Source organism: Mauremys mutica, chromosome 20 (genome assembly GCF_020497125.1).
Source record: "Mauremys mutica isolate MM-2020 ecotype Southern chromosome 20, ASM2049712v1, whole genome shotgun sequence".
NCBI classification, from domain to species: domain Eukaryota; kingdom Metazoa; phylum Chordata; order Testudines; family Geoemydidae; genus Mauremys; species Mauremys mutica.
Window position 1 is genome coordinate 2,356,192 of NC_059091.1, and position 18,459 is coordinate 2,374,650.

An 18,459-nucleotide genomic window follows, 5' to 3' on the forward strand; every position below is an offset into this window, starting at 1 on the left:
GTCCTGAGCCTCAGGGCCCAGGCACCACGTGGGACATGGACAAGCAAGGCCTGAGGTGCCCCTAGGACCAGCCCCAGCCATGGGGCGAGGGGGCAATCTGAGTCTGGGCAGTTCCAGCCACTCCCCTGGGCTGGAGGGGAGAGAGGAACTAGCCCTGTGGGGCTCGGGGAGGGGGGACACAGGCGCAGCCCCTCTCCAGCACCACAAGACACAATTTCCTCATTAACAAAAATTAAATATTATTTAAAAAGCCCCAAACAGTTAAAACCACTTTAACCCCTCCCCCGCCGCCCAGGGAGAGACGAACAGCGTATAAAATTATATTATCATTTATAAATATAAAAATAAAACTCTTAAGCGGGGGCAGGGGGCCAAGGTTAGGGGGTTAGCGTGACGGGGCCCAGCAGGGCAGAGTTAACCTGTTACCACGGACACGTCCCCCCCGTCGCCTCCCCTGCATGCGACAGAGCGGGGGAGTAGCCCCCCTCCCCCCCAATTAGCGCCTCCCCCCCCAGTGCCCCCTGCCGCTGACTGGCCTCACTGCGAGGAGAGAGAGCCCCCTCCCCCACCCTGGCGCTGCCCGCAGGGGCCAGCACACGTCAGCCTGGAACAGGCTGGCAAGGGAGCTGGGCGCTTATCCTGGCGGGGCAGGACCCTCAGACACAGGAGCGTGGCTGTGCCACCCTCGCAGAGCCACGGAAAGAACCCAGGCGTCCTGCCGCCCAGGCAGCCCCCCTCCCCCCGTCTGAACGCTAGCCCAGACTCCCCTCCCGCAGCCTGCAAGAGAAGCCGGGGTCCTGATGCCCAGCCCCCCCGCAGCCACTAGCCCACGCAGAGTCTGGCTTCTCAAGCCAATGAGAGACCCCCACACAAGGGAACTCCTCTGACTTCAAAGCTCAGGGGCCCCCTGCCAGCCTATTCCTGCCCCAGTTGTGGGGCAGCTGGGCCAGAGGCCTGGCTGGAGCCCCCCCGCCCCACCCCCGGGAGCTCATTCTCTCTGGGCCCTGCTTTGGAGGAATGCGGGGGAGGCCCAGCCCGGCAGAGCCTGGCTTCCCACGCGGCCGAGAACCGCTGCTGGGCAGAGGGTCTTGCGGTGCTGGTGGAGCCTCCTGCAGAGCGTGACTGTGTGCACGGCCCCCCACCTTCCCCAGTGGGATCTGCGCTCAGGGGCCCTGCCGCTGTTCCTCCTTCCGAGGACCCCGAGGCAGCCACTCTGCAACCCCTGCCTTGCACAAACTCCTTGGTAGGGCGCTAACTGGGCCCAGCGCTGCCCCTCCCTCCTCCCGAGGGTGCAACGGGGGCGGCCGTGCCAGCTGCCTGCTGGCGGTGCCCATTCTGAGTGGGCCAGGGCAGAATCCCTCGCTGAACGCTTGGGGGAGACACGAGGAGGGTGGGCAGGTGGGTGCCGTGCCCAAGGAGAAGCCGGGGGTGGGGGTCATGCGGGGACAGGGGGGTGGCTGCAGGGTGAGGGCCTGGGGCCTGGCAGGAGCATTAGTAACAGGAGGGAGGGATGGCCTGGGTCTGACCTGCTGCATTCGGTGGAATCGCAGCTGGGGAGCACAGTGGAGAACCCAGCCTGGGCCTGCTGCCGGGAGCCCAGCTCCTGGGCTGCTCTTAGCAAACCCTCCGGGCCCAAGTCTGCCCCTTGCTCAGCCCGGGTGGGCACCACCCCAAACCGGCCTCGGGATTTCATCTCGAGCAGCGAGTCCAGGCCCAGTCATGTGCTTACGTGAAGCAATAAATACAGGGACCAGGGAGCGGTGCCCCAACCGGGGTGTGGTTTGGGGCTCACCCACCCCCTCCGGACAGGGTCACCCCTACACCAGGGGGGCCACGAAGCAGATACAGAGGGGCAGCAGCGGCTCCACGCGGCAGGGGCCAGACGCCCTGCAGGGGCGTGGTTACGGTGCCAGTCACACACGGCCGGGGCGCAGGAACAGGCACCAGAGCGACACTGCTGAGTGCGCACCCACCCGCACGGGGCTGGCGGCGAGACCCCGCTCCAGTCAGCGTGCATCTCTGCGAATGCCTGGGATGCTGTAACAAGGGACCGAGTACCCCTCGCTCCCCTGCTGGGGGCCCGGCTTCCCATTCCCCCCACCCCGAAGGCCTGGGTTCCCATCCTGACCCCCAGGCCTCCAGGAATCCCAAGGCACTTGGAATAAAGCTTGGCAGCTGCTCTCGGTCCAGCGCCTCCTGCTTCCAGTTTGGTACGTTAACTTTGTCTGAGTCAGTGACTTTAACGCGGTCGCTAGGCGTGGAGGGAGTCCTGGCCCAGCACCCCCCACGCCAGCTGGTAGAGCAGCCGTGAGTACCAGTGCATGCCCGTCTCCGGAGCACTGCAGTTCTTGGCCTCGCCACTGGGGGGCAGCAGTGAGAGGAGGGCGTGGAAGAGCCGGAGGGGGGCGAAGGCGCGGTGGGCCCAGGGGTGGCTCTCCAGGACGGCGTAGCAGGAGGCTAGCACCCCGTTGACCAGGAGGGTCCCACGTGATGTCAGTGGGGCGAACACCCCCACGCCCTCCTCCCGCGACACCCGCAGCACCTGGACTGGCTGCAGCCCGCGTCTGCCAGCGTGGTGGGCCAGCACCGAGTCGCCCGCCCGCACCCGCCTGGCGAAGACAGGCACGAAGCTGGCCGTGCCGTTGGCCAGGGCCTGGGCAGCGAACACCAGATGGGAGGGAGTGAGCAGCAGCCGGTGGGCGGGGCTCTCCGTCTCGATGGCCACGAAGGACACACGCCGGTGCAGGTCGCGGTCCAGGAAAAGCAGCACCTCGGTGGGGACCACCTGGCCGCTCCGGTCCACGGCCAGCACCCAGTCACCAGGGCGCAGCTCCGACAGCCCCTTCCGCTGGCCGCTCCGCAGCGTCACCGTGGCGTGGCCCGGGAAGCAGCCGCCGGCCCGGCTGGCCAGGGAGTTATCTGCGGAAAGACAGAGGGTCCCATCAGCACTGCGGCACGCGTGGGCCAGAAAACACGCTGATGGAGGCACGGGGCAGACAGGTGGGCAGGCGTCAGCATCTTGCCCACGGCCTGTCCATGTGGGGGATATTGGCACCTGCCTCGCCCCCACGGTGCAAGCCCTCCCACGAGCCGAGCTGGTGCCGTGCACCAGGTGCAAACAGGGCTTGCATAGGGGCAGAGAGACCAGTACCTGGCCCAGACAGACCCGGGCTTGTGATGCCTGCTCAGGCCAGGGCTGGAGCAGCTCCAGAGAAGCGCCGTGCACTCTCCGCCTCCGGTGAAGGCAGCGGGAGCCAGGCACCTCCTGCAGCTGCCTGGTGGGGAAACCTTGAGATGTATCAACACTCCCCCAGCTCTGTCACTGGGAGGTTAAACCAAGGGACCTGATTGTGCTGCCCCGGGGGGTGTGGCCACACCAGTACACAACACGCCCTTGTGATCTCCGGCTGATTCACTTTGCATCAGCAGAGCCAAGTGTGCAAGGTGCGGAGCACTGGAGAATCAGGCCCCAAAGCACAGCCCCTGTTTACGTAGGCCCTGCAGTATTTTGTCTGCTGCCTGCAGGGAGCACAAGTGAACTGGACAGGGCGTGTGGAAAGACACCACAGCTCTGACAAAGAGCGGGGGGCTTGAACGGGGCTTCGAAATGACGCAAACACAAACTGGCTCTCAAGAGACAAAGCAGCAGGTGTTTACAACAGCACACGGCACACGGTCTCTCTCCTCATGTCACACAGGAAATCATTCACACTCAAACCCGGGAGTCGAGCCTGGAGGACTTTCCAGCGCGGTAATTCCAGTCTTAGTGCTCAGGCCGTGCTGGCTCGGGGACGAGCACTAGCCTGGCCAGGTTCACTTATTGTTTCTTCTCAGTTTGGCTTGGGCACCAGTGCAGGCCCGGGGGCTTCGGGGACGGCTGGAAGGGGGGTGGGAGGGGAGATGGGATTTTTTAAAAATATTCTTAGTGAGTATTGCTAATGAGTTAGTTAGTAATTAGCCATTGGTATTACTATAATAAGAACCCTCTCGGCACTGAATTTCTTTACAACAATCATAAGAACGATTCTCTTCGTGTTAGATTTTTGTGACACCCTTAACGCTAATGGGATGAGGAAGGGATTCTGCTGCTTCTGTTCCTGCAGTGCCTGGAAGCACCCCCCAAATCAGGGCCCCGCGGTGCCAGGTGCTGCACAGCGCTCGCGGGAGAGGCGGGGCTTGCCCCAAGGACCCAACACTCCGTATAGACAGCGGGTGGGGAAGCTGAGGCGTGGAGCTCGACCAAGGTCACAAAGCAGAGATGGGACTCGAACCCAGGACTCCACAGTCCCTGCCTAGTGCTCTGCCCACTGGGGGTGTTGGCTGGGGGCACAGAAGGCAATTGAGGGGGTTGTGAGGTGTTGAAAATTTTATTTCAGATGAAGGCAAAGAAAATCTGCCCCCTCCCCCTCCCCACACACTCGCCGGCGCTGCCCCCCGCTCAGAACACACCCACCGAGCAATCACACGACTGAGCCGCAGCAAGACAGTTCTTACTCTTACATGTGAATGGAAGCAAACTTCTGAATTCAACAAGGAGTCGCCAACCTGAAGAAGTCAAGGAACACGTGCCACCCTAGGCCACGGGTGCGGGGCATCCGGCATGGTGGCAGAGCCAGGATCCCTGTCCCCCACGGTATCACCCTGCTTCCCCTTACCTGCTTTCACCGACACGTGGATGTGGGCCTTGGACTCATAGTAGACCCAGTCGAAGCCGGCCTCCACGGCCAGGCGCGCCAGCAGGCCGTACTTCTCCCTGTCCCGGTCAGAGGTGGTGATGTCCAGCGCCCGCCCCTCATAGTGCAGCGAGTCAGGCAGGTGATGCCCGTCTTCGTCCCAGCCTTCCGTCACCCGCAGCTTCACGCCGGGCCACATGTTCAGCACAGCAATGGCCAGCGCATTCACACGGTCCTTGCAGCGCTGGCGAGGGAGAGCACGTACATCAGAGCGGCCAGACTGGGTCAGACCAAAGGTCCATCCAGCCCAGGGTCCTGTCTGCCAACAGCGGCCAGTGCCTGGTGCCCCCGAGGGAATGAACAGAACAGGGAACCACCAAGTGATTCATCCCCTGTCGCCCATTCCCAGCTTCTGGCAGAAAGAGGCCAGGGACCCCCTCCCTGCCCAGCCTGGCTAATAACCATCGATGGACCCTTGGCCTCCAGGAACTTATCTGGTTCTTTTCTGAACCCTGTTAGAGTCTTGGCCTTCACAACATCCTCTGGCAAGGAGTTCCACAGGTGACTGTGCATTGTGTGAAGAAATATTTCCTTTTGTTTCTTTTAAACCTGCTGCCTTTTAATTTCATTTGGTGCCCCCTAGTTCTTGTGTTATGAGGAGGGGTAAATAACACTCCCTTATTCACTTTCTCCACACCAGCCATGATTTTATAGCCCTCTGTCATATCCCCTCTTGGTCGTCTCTTTTCCAAGCTGAAAAGTCCCATCTTATTAACCTCTCCTCATACATTAACCCTTGCTGCTCCGGAGGCGCAGACAGAAGGGAGCTGGCATTACAGGAGGAGAATGCACAGCTGGTTGGGGGGCTGCGAGGAGCGGGGACCCTGACATCAGAGGAGGAACAGTCCAAGGATGTGCTAAGAGATTTGGACAGCCCTGCCCTGCCTCAGCTGCCACCTGGGGTGCTGGGGGCAGGGGTGACTCTGTTCTTTGCCACCCCAAGCACGGCAGTCAGGCGGCCTTCAGCAGCGTTTCTGTGGGAGGTCCGCCGGTTACGCGGCTTCAGCGTGCACGCCGCCAAATTACCACCGAATCCGCAGGACCGACGGACCTCCCGCAGGCACGCCGCCAAATTACCACCGAATCCGCAGGACCGACGGACCTCCCGCAGGCACGCCGCCAAATTACCACCGAATCCGCAGGACCGACGGACCTCCCGCAGGCACGCCGCCAAAGTACCACCGAATCCGCAGGACCGACAGACCTCCCGCAGGCACGCCGCCAAAGTACCACCGAATCCGCAGGACCGACGGACCTCCCGCAGGCACGCCGCCAAAGTACCACCGAATCCGCAGGACCGACGGACCTCCCGCAGGCACGCCGCCAAAGTACCACCGAATCCGCAGGACCGACGGACCTCCCGCAGGCACGCCGCCAAATTACCACCGAATCCGCAGGACCGACGGACCTCCCGCAGGCACGCTGCCAAAGTACCACCGAATCCGCAGGACCGACGGACCTCCCGCAGGCACGCCGCCAAAGTACCACCGAATCCGCAGGACCGACGGACCTCCCGCAGGCACGCCGCCAAAGTACCACCGAATCCGCAGGACCGACGGACCTCCCGCAGGCACGCCGCCAAAGTACCACCGAATCCGCAGGACCGACGGACCTCCCGCAGGCACGCCGCCAAATTACCACCGAATCCGCAGGACCGACGGACCTCCCGCAGGCACGCCGCCAAAGTACCACCGAATCCGCAGGACCGACGGACCTCCCGCAGGCACGCCGCTGTGACGTTATGACTGTAATATAATATCTCATTGAAAGGGGAAAGGGCCAGAAAGAGTTAATTAACTCACAGACTGACCTGACCCATGGGTGAACCTTAAGGACTGGTTAGGAAGATATGTAAATGAATAGAGCTTTGAAATGCAAGTCTGCATTGTTAGAGGTAGAAGGGGAGATGTTTGCTCAGGTCTTGGGATGCAAGCAAACAAGTCTTGTCTATTGCTATAGTTTTAATTCAAAGATCAAAAAAAGAAATATTAACATTTATAATGATACTTGAGTAAAATAGTATTATTGTCTCTGTGTCTCTTTGAAGGTTGTGCTAACCTGTATCTGAACTGTTTAATGGGTAAATTACTCTGTGCTAATTGCCAGGATGTTTGGGAGAAGGAGTTGAGCCTATTGTTTTCTCAGGCCGAAAGGCTGCTGGAAATGTATAAGAAGCCTGGGACACAATCCTTCTTCATCTCAAATCTGCTTTGGGTTTCAAGAGGGGGAAACCTTAAGCCATAAGGATTGAGATCACCAGTCATTGACTGGAGCCACCCTGAATATGGAACTTGGACTATAACCTCTGGACTATTTCTAAAAGGACTTTTGGCAACTACAAGCTCATCTCTGCTGTGTATCTGAACCTCAAGAATTGAATTCAAGACTGTCTGTAGATTAATCTTTTAACCAACACTCTCTATCTTTTCTTTTTTAATAAATTTTAGCTTAGTTAATAAGAATTGGCTATAGCGTGTATTTTGGGTAAGATCTAAGTTATAATTGGACCTGGGTATGTGGCTGATCCTTTGGGATTGGAAGAACCTTTTCTTTTATATGATGAAGTAAGATTCTTAGGAATCATCATCATATCTGACAGGTGTGTCTGGACGGAGGCCTGAGGCTGGGCACTTTAAGGGAACTGCGTGGTTTGGACTTCTAAGTGACCAGTGAGGTGCTGTAGAAGCTGTTTTGTGCTGGTTGGTAAATCTAAGTATTGGAATAACCACCAGCATTTGGGGTTTGTCTGCCCTGTTCTGTTTGCAGTTCACCCTGATTGAGTGACCTCAGCTGGCTCCCACGGGCAGCACCGTCACAGCCGCCAAAGTACCACCGAATCCGCAGGACCGACGGACCTCCCGCAGGCACGCTGCCAAAGTACCACCGAATCCGCAGGACCGACGGACCTCCCGCAGGCACGCCGCCAAATTACCACCGAATCCGCAGGACCGACGGACCTCCCGCAGGCACGCTGCCAAAGTACCTCCGAGTCCGCAGGACCGACGGACCTCCCGCAGGCACGCTGCCAAATTACCACCGAATCCGCAGGACCGACGGACCTCCCGCAGGCACGCTGCCAAAGTACCACCGAATCCGCAGGACCGACGGACCTCCCGCAGGCACGCCGCCAAATTACCACCGAATCCGCAGGACCGATGGACCTCCCGCAGGCGCGCCGCCAAAGTACCACCGAATCCGCAGGACCGACGGACCTCCCGCAGGCACGCCGCCAAAGTACCACCGAATCCGCAGGACCGACGGACCTCCCGCAGGCACGCCGCCAAATTACCACCGAATCCGCAGGACCGACGGACCTCCCGCAGGCACGCTGCCAAAGTACCACCGAATCCGCAGGACCGACGGACCTCCCGCAGGCACGCCGCCGAAGGCTGCCTCACTACCACCCTCATGGCGACGGGCAGGCCGCCCCCCACAGCTTGCCGCCCGAGCACGCACTTGCTGTGCTGGTGCCTGGAGCCGCCCCTGGCTGGGGGGCCCCCAGCTGAAGGACGACGGAGATGCTGTTGCAAGGGGCAGAGGCCAGGCCTGTGGCCGATTTTTAATTCCTTGGAGCTGGCCATTTTCACTGACAGGGACAGCGAGTGGGGGAGACAGGGGAGGGCAAAGGCAGCAGCACCCCCATAGTCCCACAGCTTTGCTGGTTCCCAAGCCTAATTCCTTCTCTAGACTGGCGCCAGCCAGTGCCACCGGGCGCCGGGGCAGGCCGCCCAGGTTTTCAGGGGATTTCAGCAGAGACAGGGGCACTGCCATGCCGGACACCGCCACCCAGAGCGGCTCCCGGCTAAGGCCTCGCTCCGGCACTCCGCGCATGGAGACCCGCCCGAGGCCAGGGCAGCAGGCAGCTTTCCCCCGGCTTGGCCCACAAGGGCCGCCTGGAGCCAGCTTGTCCCTGCAGCCCAGCCAAGGCCGAGGGACCAGGCCGCCGCAGGTGGGCAGGGCATCAGCCCACGAAGGGGAAGGGACATTGCCACAGGGCAGCAGCACTGGCAGCGACAGAAACACCCGCCCAGAGCCCCACCCACTGAGTCAGGCTGGCTCCCCGAGCTCCCGCGGGGGCTGTGGTGACCCCCCCAATTCACAAGCTTGGGAGGTGAGTCTGTGGCACAAGGCTTGAGGTGCGATTTTCCCTGCGCTCTCCTGGCGTCCCTTTGCCGGCTGAAACTGGTGCCCCCCCAGGTGTGACACCCGCCGCCCCCTCTCCCCCCTTTGCCCCCCTGTGCCGCCCAGCCACACCCAGTTGCCCCCACTCCCTGCTGCCTCGCCGGACGGGTCTGGGCAGCTCCCAGAACCAGCCCCTTCCCCTCCTCCTGCTCTATCCCCCGGCCCCTGGAGCCTGGCTCCTCAGGCCTGCGCCCCCCAGCAGAGCCCGGCTCCCCCCCACAGCCATGGGCTGTGGTACCGAATGAAAGAGAAGCGGAGAGAGGCCAGGACACAGACAGCGCAGTGGGGGTGAACTGGGCCAGGTTCTGAGCTCCCAGTGAGACCAAGGGGGGGCCTTTTTCCAGGGCCTGGCTTCTCGCCAGAAGCTGGCACCAAATGCCCTGGGCAGGGACCCCGGTGGGCACAGAGGCCCCACGGAGCTGTGCCAGGGATGGCGCCACATGGGGACGGGACACACCTGGGTCTGGCTGAAGAACTAAAGCTGAGAGAGGGAATAAAGATTAAACTGGGTCTGTCTGCCCCCGCCCGGCCGAAACCAGCACTCACCAGCTCCCCCCAGAAACACACAGACCTGCTCCTTAATGGGTGATTCATTAACTCGGGTCAGCCCAGAGGGAATGGCTAGTCCGTGAGCAGGGGGGCAGGAACCAGGACTCCTGGGTTCTACACCCCATCTGGAATTGTCTCCCTCGGTGACCTCGTGCCAGTTACTCCGCTGTTCGGGGCTGTGGGGAGCCTTCCCCCCTTGCAAAGCAATGAATCTCTTGATTGAAAGGTGCTATGCCCCATAGATTCATCCAACCTGCTGCAGACCCACGTACACTTTGTCCTCAAACAGTTTCCAGGTGCCACAGGATTCTTTGCTAATTTCCAGGTTATTTATCTATTATGCCACTCATTCTTCCTGCACAGAATTGCAGCCACCTCTGGGGGGAGGCGGAGCAGCTCTGTATAACACCAGCGCTGCACAGCAGATTTACAAACCAAACAAACAGCACATTACAGTCAGAATCCCGCTCGATTCCCTCCCGATGTGGAAATGCAACAACTGGCAACAAAAGGCAGAGGCTGAGATAAGCTCAGCGAGGAGAGGCTAAGGCAAAGGCAACGGGAAAGGCTGGAGTGGCAGCAAACGTCCCGAGTCTCCTGCCCCGCACAGACTTTGCCTCTCCTCTTCACCCCCAGTGCTCCCCCAAATCTGCCCCCCAAGCGTCATTAACTCTCCTGCAGCTTTCGCTCCTGGCAGCCACTTTCCTTCCTTCTTCCCTCCCTCCCTGGGCTCCTTCCACTGAGCCCTTCGGCGCCGAGCCACCTGCGGCTGCAGCCCACCCAGTGCCAGGCCTAGGAAAAGCCGGAGAGCCGAGCCGGGGCCCTGGGGGCAGGCAGGGTGGGCGGGGAGCAGCGAGGGGAAGGAACGAGAGAGGGGCAGACGGAGAGATGGGGGCGCGGGTGGCATTTACACCACTAGAAAGGGAACAAAGTCAGATTGATGGCGTGCAGGGGAGGAGGGAAGGGCCTGCGGAGGAATGTGCTGCACTTCTCTCGCCTCGCAGCACAATAGCTATTTTCCAGCCCGAGAATTACTTAACTCGGCGAGAATTTCAAATCCTCCGGTTCCACAAGGAAAGAACAGCAAAGTCATCAGCTCTGCCACAAAGGACCCATTCAGCAGCCTTGCCCCCCCCCCAGCCGGTGTCAGCAAGGGGGAAAGTGCACCATGGGAGGGGCGGCCACGGGACCCCACTCCACGCCAATCCCCCCCCCCGCAGGACTGCAGCAGCCACTGACCAGGATCGGGGCCTTGCAAGGGTGGGGGCTGGAGCAGTGCACAGGAGAGGTTGGTGTGCTGGCCACCAGGGGGAAGAGCAGAATATCCCCTGGGGGGAGGAGTGCTTGGGCGTTTGGGGGGGCCCTTTTAGCTAGACTCACCCTCCCCGCACGCACCTAGGCCGGGGATCCCCCCGATAGCATGCACTTTCCATAGGGGTGAACAGAGTGGCTGGGGGAGGCACCTTCTGGGGTACCCAGACCAGCCAAGGGATGGATGAACTCCCAGGCCTGAACTCTAGTGGCCAGACACCCCATAAAAGTCAGGGTGCAGCAGCCAAATTTCAAGGTGGCTAATTCCACTCAGGAGCACCACCTGCCACCACACTTCCAGCTGGATAATATTCGTCCTAAACAGCCGCATGGCTCTTAACCAGCCGCCACACTTCCCCCCAGAGGAGGCTGCATCTCAGTGCTGGGCAAGTGATCCCTTTTGTGTGCGACTCTGGAACAGCTTCTGCGTTGTGCCCCAGAGGGTAGCCTGGGCGATGGGGTCTCTGCCTGGGTGATCTGCCGCATGCCGGCGGAGTGGGGTTCGCGGTCCTTCAAGTCCTCCCGCAGGCCTCTGGGCTGCAGTTAGGGGTTGTTGACAACTGGGTTCCTTCCATCCCCCCGAGATACCCCAATGTCCTGCCCCAGCAAGGACACGATGCCCTCCTGGCCCCTGCCCACAGCATGGCAGCCTCGGGGGAAGCAGCCCAGAAGAGGGCAAGACAGGAGCAAGGCAAAATCATACCAGCTGCTCCCTCCCGGGAAGCTCCGGCTGGGAGAGGGTTTATCACTACATGAATAATCAAATAAAGAAAAAAGTAACCGCTTCCCTCTAGCCTTGACATTATTCTCATAGCAGGAGGGCGAGACTGGCGCGCGGGCAGGGGAGCCAGGAGCCTGGGAAGGAGAGAGGGGCAGGCGGTGAAAAGAGCCATCGAGCGGGAGAACAAGGGGGAAGAGCCAGGGAGCAGGGCGGATGGAGAGAGACTGGAGACAGAGCCAAGCCGCCTGGACCAGGACCAGGACCAGGACCGGGGGAGCCCGAGGCAGCCTCCTCCAGCACCATGGCAACAGGATAACAGGCAGCCAAGGGCATCCCCCTCGCTGCCCCAGGCTGCCAGGATGGAGAGACACAGAACTTCCCTCCTGCCAGCTCACCCAGCCCCCCATTTGCCCCAGTGGGGTACGGGACCCCAAGACCGTTGCTTGCCATTCGGAGTCCCTGCACCCCCCATGGCAGCCGGCCAAGCCCAGCTGCGTGGCCATGGGAGCTCTAACCTGCAGAGGCAGCCGCAGGTCACCAGCTGCATGGCTCCGAGGGCCAGAGGCTGCCAGGAGCACGGTCCCCGAGCAGCTCAATAGGGGCATTTTCAGGCACCTCTGAGGCGGGACGAGGAAACCAAGAGAAGCAGCAAGTGCTGCCAGGGCAGGGGAGGCACAAAACCCCTCCGCTCTGCCCAGACCCTGCCCAGCGCAGCTTGCGCCCGGGGGACCCATCACCCAAGCAGCCCTGGGATATCGGTACCATGGTATCCCCATGTCAGAGCTGGGGAAACTGAGGCACGGAGCAGGGCAGGAACTAGCCAGGGAGTCCGGGCTGCCGGCAGGGAGAGAAGCCAGCCGTTATTAATGACCTGGAAGAGGGGCTGAGCAGGGAGTGAGGGAAGACACCAGGTTACTGAGGTTAGTGAAGACCGGGAGAGGGACCCTCAATCTGGGCCTGGCCCACAGGGGGTGGATCACTCGCTAATTCCCTGTTCCGTTCACTCCCTCTGAAGCATCTGGCACCGTGGCTGATACGCTGGGGATCCCCACAGTGCAAACCCCAAGGATGGAGCTGAATTGGCCGGGCGAGGACCGGCTGTAACGGACTAACGTGCCCACTCCCCTCCCAGTGCTGCAAACGGAACCCAGGAGTCCTAGCTCCCATTCCAACCAGCACTGGACACATCCCATCAACCCCCCCACTCCCGGGTTGCTAAGGCCTGAATCTTCCAGGGTACTGGTTCACTCCTGGAGGGAAGGGCCCACCCCGGGGTGTGGCCCCCTTGCCAAGCACAGACTCACCCCAACGCCGCGGCAGGAAACACCCACCCCGGCGCTCCCGGTTCCCGGCGGTCTCCATGCGCCCCCACACCCCATTGTCTCTCCTCCAGCACAGCCGGCTCATTCTGCTCCCAGAGCCGGCACGCCCACCATCCTGTGCCATCCAGACCCAGTCTGGCTGCCAGCCTCCCCCCTTGCCCAGGCGACGGGCATCGGGTGACTCAGCAGGAGGAAATGAATCCGCGATGCAGTCAGCGTGCCCACCCACGGACATGCGAGAGGCTGAAATGTCACCGGCTCGCACGACCCAGGAGCCAGAGTTCCCCTGGCACTGCTGGGACCTGGCATTGGCCACCCTAGGGGGCGGTTACACCAAGTATCGTAGCTAAGGGGCATGGCACGACCATGTTCCCCTCTCTGGGGCACAGCCTGGCCCCAGGGCTGCCCCCAGATGGGCCTGCACCTCCTCGGCCAGGGTGCCCGGGGGCTTCCCTCCATCATGTTACATTGCTCATCGCCAGGCCCCTGTTGCTGCAATGTGGGTCAGTCTCAGTGGGTGGGGCTGGTGGAACAGCTGGCCAGTCCTGGCCCAACTACTTCTACGTGTTGCTAGCACTATGTTCACCCGTGGAACTCACTGCCCCAGGACGGTTCAGACGCAGAAAGCGCCGTCAGCTGTGCTGGGGTCGGAAACTCTGCTTTGTGCATGTTTCAGCCTGGAGCCTTCAGCCCCCAGGCAGCCACTCCCCAGCTAACAGACCTGTTAGGGGCGCTGTTCCATCCATCCAAGGGACTTATCTGCTTCCCGCTGCCTGACTGTCCCAGCACCTCCTGGGCAGCAGGGCAGCGCCGTTATCCCCATTTGTGCAGTGGAGAAACTGAGGCACGGAGAAGCCACATGACTGGCTTGTGTTCATACAATCTGTGGCAGAGCAGCGACCAGACCCCAGGTCTCCCGGGACCAAGCCCTGGGGTCAGCTATCTCCTTTGCATCACCTTTGCAACAAACCAGAGCAACACAGGAACCCTCGGTGAATGTCCCCAGGGTCGGCCGAGTCTCAAAGCCTGGAGAACACGGCCAGGGCGTGGGGGTGGAGAGGGGGCCAGGTGCAGGTTTTCCTGGGCCCTGTTGTTAAAGTGCATCTCTGCATGTAACCCCGAGCTGTCAGAGGGACCAACAGCGGCTTTACTGTGAGCCAGGGCCCTAGCATCGCTTCACCTCCCCTGCGAGCCATGGAGCCCTCAGCAGGGACATGAAATGGGACGAGACGTCCCTGTCCCCCATTGCCCACCCTGCCTGCGCTGCAGCGGGGTCTCTGCTCTCCCCCTCCCTCCCCAGGAGCTGCCCCTTTCGGCCGTATCTTCCCTGCCAAGACGGGGCGGGGGGCCGCCACCACCCGGCCTGGCTACCTGGGGGGAAGCTCCCTGGGCCTGTCTCCACTGGGCTCTGACAGAGAGAGAGAAAGCGCCTGGGGGTGACCCTGCTGGGATCGAATCTCTGCACCCGGCAGAGACGGGGGTCTGCCCCGCCCTCGGGCGGATACGGAGCACGGAGATCCCAGGCGAGGGCCACAGGGCGCAGTGGGAGCCGCCATGCCTGTGTCTAGCACAGGGCCCGTATCACCTGGGCCCAGGCCTGCCCGTGCCTCAGTGTCCCTGTCTGTGAAATGGGGGAGTTGGCAGGAGCTGGGCTCTGAGGAGGTGGAAACGCTGAACTGGAGCTGGCCAGGTGCTCCCGGGGCTGTGGCAGGGCAGAGCAGCCATTCGGGCCGGCTGCTACTCACTTGTCACAGAGAGCAGCCGGAGGGGCCCCCCAGCCTGAGCACCCCCTGCGCGTCACCCCCCCAACAGCTGGACCCCTCCCGGGAGCCTCCAGCGCTCCTTGCTGCTGTAGGGGTTCCCAGCCCTCGGAGCTGGGTCTGGGACACCTGGGGAGGGGGTGCAGGGTCGGGGAGGGGTGCGGGGGGTGCAGCGTTGGGGGGGTGCGGGGTCAGGGGGTGCAGAGTCGGGGGGTGCAGGGTCAGGGAGGGATGCGGGGGTGCAGCGTCGGGGAGGGGTGCAGGGTCAGGGGGTGCAGAGTCGGGGGGTCGGCGGGGGGTGCAGGGTCGGGGAGGGGTGCGGGGGGTTCAGGGTCAGGAGGGTGCAGGGTCGTGGGGTGCAGGGTCGGGGAGGGGTGCGGGGGGTGCAGCGTCGGGGGGGTGTGGGGTCAGGGGGTGCAGAGTCGGGGGGTCGGCGGGGGGTGCAGGGTCGGGGAGGGGTGTGGGGGGTGCGGCGTCGGGGGGTGCGGGGTCCGGGGGTGCAGAGTCGGGGGGTCGGCGGGGGGTGCAGCGTCGGGGAGGGGTGCGGGGGGTGCAGGGTCGGGGGGGTGCGGGGTCAGGGGGTGCAGAGTCGGGGGGTCGGCGGGGGGGTGCAGCGTCGGGGAGGGGTGCGGGGTCAGGGGGTGCAGAATCGGGGGGTCGGCGGGGGGGTGCAGCGTCGGGGGGGGTGCAGGGTCAGGGGGTGCAGCGTCGGGGGGGTGCAGGATCAGGGGGTGCAGCGTCGGGGGGCCGCCAGAGCAGCTCCAGGCCGCCCCGGGAGCTCGGACCCAGCCAACCCCCGAGCGAAGGGGCAGCAGCAAAGCGCCGGGTCTGGAACAAGCTGCGGGCGGGTCCGGGCCGCCCCCCCAGGACACGGACCGGGAACTGACCCCCAGCCGGATCCAGCTCCAAAGGTGCCGCTGCCGGGCAGCCCCCAGCCCGCTCCCCCTTGTCCCTGGACGGCTCCGGCCCGACTCGCCCTGCAGAGCACCCGGGCTCCGGGCACCAGCCGCCGGGCCGGGTTAATGGGTAACGGGGCGCAGGGGAGCCCGGCTCAGCGAGCGGGGACCGGCCCCGGCGAGGGGCGGCCCGGGGCAGCAGCGGGGGCCCGGGGGCGGCCGCCCCTTACCTGGCTCATGAGCCGGTCCGCCCCCGTGTGCTCCTCGTCCTTGAAGATGATGTCGGGGTTGTAGTTGGGCACCAGGTCCCGGAACCGCTCGGCGCGGCGCCCCAGCCGGCCCTCGGCCCGCCCGCTGGCCGCCAGCGTCTGCTCGGGCACGTTGGGCACGAACTGCTTGTAGCGCAGCGGGACCAGGTGCCGCCGGGCCTGTCGCCGGCGCCCCGGCGGGCCCCGGCCCGGCCCGCAGCCCCGGCCCGGCAGCAGCAGGCAGCAGGCCAGGCAGAGCAGGCTGAGCGCCAGCGGCCCGTGCCAGGGCATCGCGGGGCCTGACCGACGGCTCAGCGGCCTCCCGCGGCTCCGCGCTCCCGCATGGGTCCGGCGCCAGGGACCCGCGACAGCCCCGGGGCCTCTCCGGGCACCGCCGCCCCGGGACCCCTCCGGGCCCCGCCGCCCCTAGGAACCCGGGACTCCTCCTGGCACCGCCGCCCCTAGGAACCGGGGATCCCTCCGGGCACCGCCGCCTCTAGGAACCCGGGACCTCTCCTGGCACCGCCATGCCCAGCTACCCTGGGTGCTAGGCTGTGCCCTCTGGCGCAGGGACCCTTGGGTGCCAGCCGTGCGCCCCGGGCAGCGTCCCCCTGCTGCTCCCAGCCACTGGGCTGCCCCGCCGGGTCCTTCGCTGCTGCTGCCCCTGCCAGGCTCCCGGCTCCGCCTTTAAGAGTCCGTCCCCCGGGAGCGGCGGCCACATCCCCCCGGTGCCGCCCCCGCGGGGCCCCGGCCAGCGGTCACTGGCGCGCCGTGCACCCAGCGCGCGTCCCCGCGTAACCCCTCTGGATCCTGCACGCGCGTCCTAGCGCACTACCAGCCTCGGGGCACAGGAGCGCGCTCTTGGGGCGCGCTCCCGCCCTTTCACCTGCGCGAAACTCCAGCCGCGCGCGGCGCGCCCCACCTGGCGCTAGCGGGAACGCGCCTCTGCCCTTCTCCGAAGCGCGCCCCTGACAGGTGTCACACTGGGGCCCAGCGCACCCCCCACTGCCGGGCCCCCCATTCCCTGCACCCCCAAGTCTTCCACCCCCACTGCGCCCTCCTCCCCTCCCAGCACCCCCAGCCCATGCCCCACCCCCGCCCTTCCCTCTTTCCACCTCAGCCCCCCCTTCGCACCCCCCCCTCCGGGGGAAAGTCCGCAGCGGGCCCTGCAGGTCCGTGTAAACCCGCCTCTGGTCTGCCAGGGGCTGCCTGCACCCGGGGAGGGGGGGGGCTTGGGTGCCCCCTGGCAGATCTACCCCCCCCAGCCAGGAGGGTTCACAGGGGGAACGAGGGCACCCCAACCGAGCTGGGGTTCCCCTCCCCCGCAGGGCCCAGGCTCCACCCCGGTAGATGGGCCCGGGTCTGAGCCAGCCTGGCCTTCCCCGCCCCCCCACAGCCAGCACCTGCCTCGCCCATAGGGTTGCCAATTTTCGGCAGGCTATTCCTGGAGGTTTCATCACATGACATATCCTTTAATTAAAGACTCCGCCTTATTCCTGGAGACTCCAGGGCAATCCGGGAGGGTTGGCAGCCCTGCTCGCCCAGGGGTCCCAGCGGGAGTCGTAGGTGCTGGAGAGGCCTGGTCCCCGGGGGGGGGGGGGGAGGTGCAGCTTCCAGCCCGGGGCCCCAAAAGCTCAGCAGCCACGTCTGAAACCTGCGGAGACCGGACCGCCCCCCACCCCGGGCTCGGGGCGGTGCGTCTCCCGCAGCGGCATTTCCGGCTCTGGCCAGCAGAGGGCAGACGCCGCTCGGTCTCATTTGCCTTGAGACGCTGCACAAAGGCCCCGAACTTAAATAAATTCACCAATAAAGGGGACGAGCAGAAAGTGACCTCAGCCCGGGCCCCCCCCGCCCCAGCTCTGGGCCCCAGGGCCCCCCCAGCAGGCCCCCACCCCCCAGCCGGCTCTGTGCCCCAGGGTCCCTGCACCCCCAGCCGCCCCCCCCAGCCAGCTCTGTGCCCCAGGGTCCCTGCACCCCCAGCCCCCCCAGCTGGCTCTGTGCCCCAGGGCCCCCCTAGCAGGCCCCCACCCCCCAGCCAGCTCTGTGCCCCAGGGTCCCTGCACCCCCAGCCAGCCCCCCCCCCCCCAGCTCTGTGCCCCAGGGCCCCCCCAGCTGGCCCCCCCCCCCCTGCCGGCTCTGTGCCCATGGGTCCCTGCACCCCAGCCGCCCCCCCCAGCCAGCTCTGTGCCCCAGGGTCCCTGCACCCCCAGCCAGCCCCCCCCCCAGCCGGCTCTGTGCCCCAGGGTCCCTGCACCCCCAGCCAGCCCCCCCAGCTGGCTCTGTGCCCCAGGGTCCCTGCACCCCCAGCTGGCCCCCAGGGCCCCTGCACCCCCAGCCCCAGCCGGCTCTGTGCCCCAGGGCCCCAGCACCCCCCCAGGGTCACTCTTCCGCCTACAGGGCAGGTTGTGGGTCCAAGGCCCAGGTGGCGGCCCGGTGCCCACGCTCTGAGAGGGCTGAGCCAGCTCCCCCCAGTGCCACGGGCTCAGACGCAGCCTGGGGCGGGTGGATCACAGTGCCGGGCCGGGGGCGCTGGGAGGAGAACATGTTCCAGGGAAACCAGCTATGGCCCCATTTCCTGCAATATCCACCCAGCTTCCTGCTCGGCCCCTGTACAAACAGGAGGCTGGGCCAGGCGGGGGAAGAGACAGCAACCTCCCAGCTGTGACAGCCAGGCAGGGCCAGTTCCCAGCCCCCCGTGGCTGCTCCCCTCCTCTGGAGAGACGGGGCAGGATGGGTG

General features: G+C 64.2%; 1 protein-coding gene across 1 annotated transcript; it reads right to left on the reverse strand.

The window, feature by feature from the left end:
- Nucleotides 1-527: 527 nt before the first annotated feature.
- Nucleotides 528-16,112, reverse strand: DHH (desert hedgehog signaling molecule). The gene is made up of 3 exons (XM_044995521.1): nucleotides 15,705-16,112; nucleotides 4,656-4,917; nucleotides 528-2,919 (listed from the first exon to the last, which is right to left on the reverse strand). Exons 1-3 carry the CDS (start codon nucleotides 16,011-16,013, stop codon nucleotides 2,252-2,254), a joined length of 1,239 nt encoding a protein of 412 aa, XP_044851456.1. The 5' UTR covers nucleotides 16,014-16,112; the 3' UTR covers nucleotides 528-2,251.
- Between the last annotated feature and the right edge of the window lie 2,347 nt (nucleotides 16,113-18,459).

Coding starts and splice junctions, on each gene's coding strand:
- DHH (XM_044995521.1), bottom strand. CDS start 16,013: ATGCCCTGGCACGGGCCGCTGGCGCTCAGCCTGCTCTGCCTGGCCTGC. Junction 4,918..15,704: donor CGGACCGGCTCATGAGCCAG/GTAAGGGGCGGC, acceptor CTCCCTCGCCAG/CGCTGCAAGGACCGTGTGAA. Junction 2,920..4,655: donor CCACGTGTCGGTGAAAGCAG/GTAAGGGGAAGC, acceptor GTCTTTCCGCAG/ATAACTCCCTGGCCAGCCGG.